This window comes from Diachasma alloeum, unplaced genomic scaffold (genome assembly GCF_001412515.2).
Source record: "Diachasma alloeum isolate Michigan unplaced genomic scaffold, Dall2.0 Dall_scaffold_00294, whole genome shotgun sequence".
NCBI classification, from domain to species: Eukaryota; Metazoa; Arthropoda; class Insecta; order Hymenoptera; family Braconidae; genus Diachasma; species Diachasma alloeum.
The window spans coordinates 403,460-413,862 of NW_021680433.1; the positions used below are offsets into that span (position 1 = coordinate 403,460).

At 39.2% G+C, this 10,403-nt stretch overlaps 2 protein-coding genes across 3 annotated transcripts in view; one reads left to right on the plus strand and one right to left on the minus strand.

The window, feature by feature from the left end:
• Nucleotides 1-1,258: 1,258 nt before the first annotated feature.
• LOC107039125 (lysine--tRNA ligase) overlaps nt 1,259-10,403 on the minus strand; it is a 13,558-nt gene continuing 4,413 nt past the window's right edge. For both annotated transcript variants that reach the window (XM_015258597.1, XM_015258596.1), the window contains 2 exons: nt 9,683-10,299; nt 1,259-1,599 (listed from right to left, as the gene is read on the minus strand). In XM_015258597.1, coding sequence (XP_015114083.1) covers nt 1,335-1,599; nt 9,683-10,299 — 882 coding nt within the window. In that variant the 3' untranslated portion in view covers nt 1,259-1,334. The remainder of the gene's footprint in view (nt 1,600-9,682; nt 10,300-10,403) is intronic.
• On the plus strand, nt 6,114-6,581 carry LOC114841270 (chymotrypsin-elastase inhibitor ixodidin-like). The gene is made up of 3 exons (XM_029126182.1): nt 6,114-6,166; nt 6,275-6,396; nt 6,474-6,581. The coding sequence occupies exons 1-3, from the start codon at nt 6,115-6,117 to the stop codon at nt 6,579-6,581; spliced, it is 282 nt and encodes a 93-aa protein (XP_028982015.1). The 5' UTR covers nt 6,114.

Below are 10,403 nucleotides of genomic sequence, written 5' to 3' on the forward strand. Positions count from 1 at the left end.
CCACAGTTAGCAGGATTAAACTAATATTGAACTAAGTCTATGTCCCAAAATGTGTAATTTGATAATTTCGCGAAAGACTGATGATGCTAGACGGACGGGTAGAAGTACTGTTTTCTTAGTTTTATTTTAATTGCAGTGAGGTAGTCGGTGATTTTATAATTTTAAGTTTTAATAGGTCTCACCCCTATTGAGCGGGCCGAACACGGCGCGAGCCGTCGGCAGCGGATGTCTGTTCTTCTATAAGTCATGATGGTTGTATCTGCCCCTTTCTCAGCACGCGAATTCCTTGAGGTGTAGTTCTCAGAGTAACGTTATTATTATTACAAAGGATCACAAATTTTATGTTAATGTTCTTTCACTACCGAGTAGATTACTTAATAACTTTTGAGTCCAGTGACACGTAATGTATGGTATGCTCGATTTAACGACTACGACGGTCTGCGTAATTACCGATCGGTTGGCGGCCCAAGACTAAGGGTAACGAGCTCGGCTTTGGGGTGTGTGAGGAATAACCCAGGAGTCAATTTTTTTGTGTTAATCTGCCGTCGGTGAGACAGTGACTGACTGCATATAGCGTCCCGAGTTGCAGTCCGCCCTGGAAGGATGCTTAGCTCATCACCTCCAGGGCACACGTCCAAATCGGCGCTCAGGGCTAAGTTGTGTGGGTGTAAGAATGCGCTGATCCTCGCGGTCTTCGACTCGCGACATCCGCTGGACGACGATTCTCGAGCCTAATAAACTCAGTTTATAACAGCGGAATAATGTAAAATTTTAAGATGAAATTTCGTACATAACAATATTCATTGATTGAATGCAAAACATTCCCAATCGTATCATTTCTACTGGAAAAATAATCGAATTAGTTAAAAAAAACGTAATTTTAGGCGTTTTTCACAAGTGTTTTGCGAATTACTAGAGAACCCCTGAGACGATCGTTTTTACTAACTAATCAGTTCTAAGTTACACAAAGATGCATCGATTGGAAAACAAAATTTTAATCGCATCATCCGTTAAAGAGTAATCGTCGTCGAAAAACATTTTAAAAAACAAATTTTTAAAAAACACCCACGCGAACATGTCTTCAAAATTTGTTCAAAATGATTCTAAATGTCAAGAAATGTGGAAAAATCATGGAAATTCCACATTCAATTTTTGGGATCATTACTGTAACTACCCAATAGATCGGAAAGTTAAAAATGTTGGTTAATTTTTACGATCTAGTGTAATACAGGATCGGGAGCAGGATTGAAACAATCAATCTGTGAATAGAGATGGTCCAGTCTCACAAAAGTTTATTGAAAGATGGAAACACATTCTTTCATAAATAATTCTTCTCATTTCTCAGGTGTGATGGTATCAGAATTCTTCTCTTCCTCGTTAGTCTCCTTGTTCTTATGTGAATCGTCTGGCTTCATAGCTGGGAAGAATAATACTTCCTTGATATTGTTGGAGTCCGTGAGGAACATTGTGAGTCTATCAACTCCTAGTCCCCAGCCAGCAGTGGGCGGAAGACCATATTCGAGAGCTGTACAGAAGTTTTCGTCGACTAATTGAGCCTCGTCGTCACCTGCCGCTTTGTCTTTAGCTTGTTGCTCGAATCTACAAAACAAAATATTAATCAAGATGAATCATTTCAGAAGAGGAGTAATACAGAATTAAATTATTGTCATTGATTGTATGAAACTCTATTTGTATGACTTTAAATGAATTTATAGTTGAGTTTCTGTCTATTGTACGGGTTATTTGCAATTATTAATTCGAGAAATACTATAAATTGTTTGTTATTCTGAAATTAGACCGAACGCGCGCTAATCTTCCACCTCATTAACTTGTGTGAACTTTTCTTTTCTTCATTTCAATTCAACATTTGTTAAATTTCATACGCTCATAAATGGACTATACCAATTATCGATACAAAGAAAAACAAGGGGAAAATTGCTTTCATCATAACATAGTCAATAAATTTTTGTCACTAAATTAGCAATTTGTTTACAAATGGAATTTTGATGACGATGTATTTTCAATTGAATTCGATGATTCAGTGAATTCAACATTGCCCCAACCTCAGCAGCCAACATTGCCCGAACGTTGGTAGCCAACATTGCCTCAACGTTGGCGGGCAACATTGCCCCAACGTTAAAGTTTTTGACCTTTCCCTGAATACTGGTTTCAAAACAAATTTTTTCACCAACAGATGATATATTCAATCTTATGATCGAACTCAGTCAAGATGGCATTAGGAAGAATATTCCAATAAGACGATCCAATAGGGAAGAATTAATAAAAATTAATAGGGAAGTATTAATCAATTTTGCTTTCGGCGGCAAGACATTGGGAATGGATCTGGTTCGAGTCCAACTGCGGGAAGTATTTTTTTAACCCTTCTACCAGTGAGGAAGTGTTGACAATGTAAGAATCCAGGTGTATATGACACATACATGTAACCCTTAAGCGAATCATTAATAAAATACATATTCAATAACTACCCCATTCGTGAAATTGGAAATTTGAAAAAAATTTTTGAACATCTTTAAATTGTTGCATTAAAGTCACTAAAATATACAGTCCCAATTTGTTCTCCCTAACCAACTGCCTAAATATAACCAAATTGAGGAAGAAATATAATATTATTAATATTTACTTCAACAGTCTTCAGTTGTAATGCAGACTAAACATGGAATAATTATCCACTTCGCAAAACAGTGGGTCATCAATCCCCTTGACATGCTTATAAAAAGATGATCCTAAATTTTCGGCATCAGTCCGATTTTCATCATCTGAACGGGTCTGAAGATGCGTGCTCTTTTCATCCTCGCCATTTTTCTGGTGTTCGCATACACCGTCTGTAAGTATTCCATAAGTTCCTACTGATATTCAAGAAAGTAATATGAAAAAAATGAGTCTTCTGGTTTTGCAGTTTTTGCTGTATTCTGGTCGTTAAAATTATAATGTTAAATTATGAGAATATTGAAATTTCAATAACTCCGTCAGATGCTGAACCACAGCCCCGCGGTCGACGTTGCCCTGCCACGACAGTCTGACGACGATGCGGTCCTAGGTGTCAAAGAACGTGTACAAATCCTAGAGCTGGCTGCTCTGCCCGGGTAAGGATTATTAATGAATCGTTATTTATAAACAATCATACGAATATCACATGATTCGAATTTTTCATTACACAAAAAGGTTTGCTACTTTCCATGAAATAAAGATATACGCAGAAAAAATTCTAGGAAAAATGACATGACAACTCAGATAATTCCGTCGTAAATTCGCAACTGTCAAGCAAAAGATGATTATTCCCTTTCAATTCAATTCATTCAATTCATTCACATTCAATTGCGAATAAGGAAGCTAAACCCACTCGCTTCTCCGATGTAATTTTTGATAAACAGAGTACCTCTCCGCACTCTCTGCATTTTTGATTCTCACTCAAAGTTTTGATGTCAATCAAACGTCGCCGATGAACCAAGTGGAGGTTAGCACTCGTCTCGGGGGGACTATTGCTGATTTCTGCATCCATTTTGTTTCTTTTTCTTTTACCCGCTTCCACTTGGCTTAATCTCTGATGATAAATGCTTTCCGTCACACGTTTTCGCTTCCACAAGAACATTTTCTTACCATTTTTATCAAATATAATTTTACCCGGTTCACTGGACGCCATGACATTTCAACTTCCACACATACATATACTCGACTACGCTGAGGGGCCCATGAGTGGATGACAGGCATGCGCACTATGGCGCTCCTTGCTACGTTGTCAAATTTAGAGAGTTACTGCTAGTGAAAATTCTCTAGCTGGGGGAATACCGATGTTATCTTAGAAGCACCATTTTTTTCATAAGCTAAAATGGGCTGTAATGCCCTAACATCCTTAACAAATAAAAATTTTCATGAGAGATTTGACAACCACGCATTCTTGTTCGATGCAGCTGGTATTCTTGTCTCCCGACAGAATCCTATACTGCACTATTGGTGCAGTCAATCTGGAAATGGCTCATACCTGTGACATATCAAATAGTCTGCACAACATGAAATTCATACCGAAATGTTTAGAAAATGGCGTCATGCACGCGCGCAGCAGGGGGTGGGGCTTACGTTGTCAACAAGGTGTATGGGGCACTTCTGGGTGAAAAATCTTTGTGAGTTAATTGCAAGTAAACTGCTGGTCCTAGAACACAACTTATCGCTTGATTTTTGTAGAGAATCATCTACTCTATTTTCTTATATTTTTATTTTTCCGATCGGATATGTTGAACATGAGTTATATGCGTTTTTGGCGTTAACCTCGAAAATTTCATAAGTTTTTTGTTAATTAACAATATTAGCGAAACACCTAAACCCGCTCCATTTTGATATGTTGTTCAGGGTCATTTTCTGAACATTTTGGTATGAATTTCATGCTGTACAATTTGGCACTATGAACTCCAGATTGACAGTACTATATAGAACCTATAGTATATGCTTTGGCTGAGTTCACACAATGGCCTCCATCGCGCATACTCTACCCTCCCTCAACGTTGCCATGTTCAGATATCAGTTTACTCTAAACGTAACTAAAATCCCAAACTATGCTATACATTTTCAATAATTACAAAGAATCTGTGTGGTGATGGCTAATGAAATTGTGGGGATATGTTCCTGAAATATATACGGTTCTATTCGTGAAACGTCTGGATTTTTATTCCCTTGATCATTTTTTTGTGATTTTTGAAAAAGTGGTGTCATAAGACACTATGTTAATGACACATTTTTCATATTTTCTTCTCAATAATCTACGTGGTTCAACGTTTTGGGACTTCGAGAGGATATTTGTAATCACTCAAAGAATATATTCTCAAAATTTCCGCTCTCCAGTCCATTTCGTTCTACTCCCATATACTTACTGCGGAAGTTCCTTAACGTCAAAAATGTGAGATGGTCTTATAATTCTAGCTATTAATTCTAATCAACTTTGTTCGAAGAAAACCTTAGTAAACGTAATGTTAAGAAAGTAGAATTATTCTACTTTCCTCTGTCCTCAATCATTTGGGGAATTATGATTCGTTTATTCGTGTTTCATACAATGGTATTCAATTCCCATTTGTTTGTTAGGCGGGCTTCATGAAAATTCGACCCAAGACGATCGTACTTATGAAAATCGCGTTATTTTCTCCATTCGTTCGAGATATCCGCCATGTTCGAGTTTTCATTTTCGATTCGAGATATTGCCTACGCTTTTTCTTTAGAAAAGACAAGTAAATGAAAAGGCACATTTCGGCACGAGGTGAACGTACCAGCAGTGGCATAAACATATTTTCTCAGGACAAAACCAACTGGAACACCAGAACTCGATGATGATAAACATATTCTCATCTTATATATTCTTATCTGTTCATCACGGTGGGAGATAATTTTCTTTTGTTCGAGAAAGTAATCGCCCGTTTATAATTTTCCCATTAACGGCCATGTTCTCAGAATTGAATACCCTTTGTGGTATCGTCCAGAAAAATAAATGAGACTTCTATGAATATCAGATAATATTAGGAAATACTGTCGTCATCGCAAGTTAAGGAATGACGATTACCCAGCCCCTTCAATCCACAGTAGATCTTCTTGGTGCGAATCAAATCATGTTATGCACGAAAAGTTCTATATTGAATCCGATAAAAATATTATTTCAGATGTACACGTACTGTATGCTCGTCATCTCTAGTCTCGGATTCATAAGACGTAGTGAAAGTGGAATATGTTTCAGATTGTGCCCCAGATACAATTCCACAACCACTTGCGAATCCAAAATTTCGAGTCTGAATTATAAAACTGTGTCATAAACTTCACTGAATTCTTCATTAAGATAGAGATTGTGAAGATGTTGATATCAATGAAACCATCTCGCTGTTAGTATTTACGCAATTAAATCATCCACTGCAATCCAGTTATTTGCCATCACAATAAACACAATTTCTGAAGAAATTTCCTCATGAGCCATTCACAATCCCTTGAATAATTCATGATACGGCGATAATCGCAAGACGAAATTCATTTGTAATTTATGCTTTACGACAAAGTTATATAAAAGGACAGAACGTGACACTTTTCACGTCAATGTGACATTGTGATTTAAAAATTGTGAAAATGGGGACTATTTATCTCTTCACTCTTGCGCTTGGGCTTGTATCCATCACGAGTAAGTAACTCATTACATTCCCTCATCACCTTTTTACATTATTTGTCATAGTCTTGGAATATTTGAACTAGATTTTGATGAAATTTCATGTATTGGTACTTTCAACAGATGCGCAACCTCAACTTGGGCTGGGAGCTCTCAATCCCTGTGGCCCAAATCAGTCTTTTCGTCTGTGTGGACCTCTCTGTCCTGCACTTTGCGGAAATCTCAGGCCAATATGCGATGTAACCGTAAGAGATTATGATAATTATCACTACTGGAAGGATCATCACAATCGGAAATGATTCTCTTGCCGTGTTTTTTTCAGATTTGCATACCAGGATGCTTCTGCAACCCTGGGTATGTGCGACTGATACGCAATGGTCCATGTGTAAGAATATGTCCCGTAGGTCCTGGCGTTTTAGGTCTGGGCTAGACATTATACGACTTACGAATTTCTGAACGGTGATTCGGTTTGTGGAACGAGATACTGTTAGAAAAAAAATTAAATTTCATGGACAGTTGACTACTAATATAGGGGACAGTGACACTGAATGCGATTCCTCTTTTAATTAAAAAAAGAATGTAACGTTTTTTGTCACCAATCTATTCCGCCATGCCTATGCTTAGGAATATTTCCATCTTAAACTTGAATACCTTTTCATTTAATTTCTTTCAAATTATCTATATTAATTATCCATTATATATATTATAATAAAGAAAAAAATAATATATGATATAAAAAAAATTATGTTTACATTTCTATTTTTTCATTCATTTCATTTTTTTAAATATAATTTTTAGATATATTATTGATATCTTTATATTTTTTTTATATAAAGATTTTCTAATTTAATTATATATTCTTTATTCCATTTTACGGACTTTGTTCGGCTTCCGTCACCGTTACCTCATACATAATTGTCCTTAACCTAATTTTCCCTTTCATACATCTATTCATATCCCTATTTCTTGCTCCTCACCATCCTCTCTCCTCTCGCTCTTTTCTCTCCTCTCAACCGCTTGAAAGTTGCTCAACTTAACTTAACTTAAAAATGACTATTTAACGAAAAAGAAAAAAAGAAAAACAGGAATAAGTTCAAGTCTCTTTTTAAGTCCCTTTATCTCCTCTTTTTCTCAACTCTCTCCTCACTAGTGGAGGGGGGGGGGCTCCTCTTCCGGGTCTGTGGCGACTATTCTTTCACTTTCCTCCTAATGTCCCTCCCTCACGATCCTTCCCATTCCTTCCCTCCTCCCCTCTCTTCTTCCTTCCAAACCCCTTAACCAACTCACACCCCTTCCATTCTCATCCAGCACCTCACGGATCTTCTCCTCCAGCGCCCTATTCCTTTCCAACTCCGGCTCTTCCGTGCACCTCTCAAAAACATGTCCCCACGTCACCACTTCCCCCATACACACTCTGCATACTCTTTCCGACTCATCCCTCCAATATTCCGACTCCAGCACTCCTCCCCCCACTCTGAACTTAAACATTCTTTGCCATTTTTCCTTCTTTTTCATGGACTCCAGATACAACGGGACACCTTCCGTCGATCTAACGAACTTATACCACTTGTTGTATCTGGACTCCATTATTTTTCCTATTGTCTCCCTGAACGCTTCCTTAATTCTCTCTATCCCTCTCATCTCTATCCCTCTCCATTCCATTGTGTCCCACAACACCGCCCTGTTCACGCTGTCAAAGGCCGCCTTAAAATCAACAAACAGGATGAACAAGCTTCCCCCCTTCTCCTTTTCCGCTCTGTTTATAAAGAACTTGAGCACGAAAATGTCCTCCATCGTACCCATCCCTTTCCTAAACCCCGCTTGATTATGGAGAATTAACCCTTTTGTCTCCGTCTCCTCCTCCAACCTTCTTCTCAACAACTCCATATATATTTTATACGACGTCGGCATCAAGGTTACCCCCCTATAATGCTCCACTCTCTTCCCCTCACCCTTTTTCAGCACCGGCGCGACCAACCCAACCTTCCACTCCTCCGGCCACCCTTCCCCTGTCCATACTTTCCTGCACACACCCCAGATCGCTCTGATTACCTTATCGCCCCCCCACTTAAACACTTCGTTCTCCAATTCATCAATTCCTGGCGTCTTCCTCATTTTCAGTTTTCTCACCACATTGCGTACTTCTTCCATACTCGGCTCTTCCATTCCCTTCCCTTCTACTCTTCTTCTTCCGAGACCCACCACCCTACTATCCACACCTCCGAGCAAATCAATAAAGTATTCCGACCATTCACTCATTCCAATTCTCTCACATACTCCTTTTTTCCTCTTCCTCTCTCTATTCACAATTTCCCATTCTCTTCCCTCTCACCGCCTCTTCCACTTCCAGCTCATACCTTCTCCTTTCCTCCTCCTTTTTTACGTCTAACATGGTCTGAAATTTTTTTTTTTCCTCAACCCACTCCTCCTTACTCGCCATTCCATTCCTCCATTCCCTCGTCTTCTCTTTCACCCTCTTCTTTGCTTCCACACATTCGCCATCCCACCACCCTCTCTTCTTCTCCTCCACTGGCAGCTCCTTCTCCAACTTCCCCTTGGCACTCTCTACAGCTTCCCGTACTCCTCTCAAAATCTCATTCACACCTCTCTCCTCCATACCGTCCACATTCCATCCTCCCATACATTCAGCAAACATCACCCTCCCCCTCTCCCCAAACTTGGTCAGAGGTCGTATCATTCTCCTGCCTCCTCTCCCTCCTTTGCGAATCCTCTCACTTTTCCGTCCCTCCCTTCTACCTTCGCTCCGTAGCCGCACAGCTAGCCCAAAATGATCCGATCCCGGCTCATCCTCCACATTCATACTTAGTCCAGTAAAATTAGAATTTTAACATCGAAATTAACCAAAGGGCACCAAATTACACCAATCGATAACTTAAAGTGTAATTATTAATCTTTTAAAAAGTATATGCTCAAATTTGCCGGGGTGATTTACAATTTGTTATAAACAATTGGGAATTGCCGACAGGCCGTCTTCAATCCTACATATCTTTAGTTAACTTCATCAGATGGCAAAAAAAAAATATTTCTTTGTAGCTGAGAAAATGTCCTATCGGGGGGAGTTAGGAACTTATAGCCCAAAATGTACCGTTAATTTATTATAAATTATAATAGCAATTTCGGAGCAGTCGGCGCAACGCGTCAGCTGTTACCCTCCCTGCGATAGTGCCATGAGTCACGTGATTGGCGCCATGCGCAACTTATTCAAACCTCCTGCTGCGCTCAACGCAATATCCCTCAGCTGGATTTTTGATGAATATCTCTGAATCTGTGGCTAGTAGTCAAATTTTCATTATAAACTTTTTTGTAGATCTTTATTTGCTCTATAAAAATGGTTTTGACAAAAATTTTGCTATTCTCCAAAGTTTCCGAGATATTCAATGAAAAATTAACAATATTTAAAATATTTTTCATTGAATTAGTGTCAAGTTTCTTTCGATTGTGGACCATCTCGAAAACCATTGAGTATTGGGTCAACTGTTTATGTAATAAATAATGACAGTTTCTTCTTACCTGTCTCGTTGCACCACAGGATCATTCAACTCAGTATAAGCATTGCAGACCTCCTTCTTCATGACGAACAGCTCGAACCTCTCAGTGAGGCCCTTCTCCGATCTGTGCCACTTGGCAAGTGGCGACATGATCTGCGGGTGGTCCACGATGAAGGTAGGATTGATGCAGGTCTCCTCGATGAAGTCTCCAACGAGTTTGTCCAGTAATCTGGCTGTTGTCCTGGGTGCAGGGCACTCCACCCCGTGCTTGATACACAAATCACTCAGGAATTGATTCGCCTCTTTTGTGTTGAGTTTGTCAGCCTCTGGGAACTTGACCTTCAACTTCTCCTCGAGGGTTTTTATCATCGAGACTCGTCTGAATGGAGGCGTGAAGTCAATCTCAACTGCCTCACCCTCTGGACCGTCCGGGTGGTACTGAACCTTGTAACCACCGTGAATACTCTTCACCATTCCTGACACCATGTCCTCGGTTATTTTCATGAGGTCATTATAATCAGCGTATGCCATGTAAAATTCACAGGTTGTAAATTCCGGATTGTGAGTCATGTCTATTCCCTCGTTTCTGAATTGACGGCCGATTTCGTATACTCGGTCGATACCTCCGACTATTAACATCTGGGGGGTGGAGAATGTTTGAGTTTTTAAGGGTGTCATTTGTGTTTTATAAAAAAAAATTGAAAAATTTCTTTCCCTTCTCCAGTACACAAAAGGACATCATT

Excerpts from the sequence above, each read along its gene's own strand:
- LOC114841270 (XM_029126182.1), top strand. The coding sequence starts at position 6,115 with ATGGGGACTATTTATCTCTTCACTCTTGCGCTTGGGCTTGTATCCATC. Across the intron at positions 6,167-6,274 it reads TGGGCTTGTATCCATCACGA|ATGCGCAACCTCAACTTGGG; the intron begins GTAAGTAACTCA and ends TACTTTCAACAG. Across the intron at positions 6,397-6,473 it reads GGCCAATATGCGATGTAACC|ATTTGCATACCAGGATGCTT; the intron begins GTAAGAGATTAT and ends TGTTTTTTTCAG.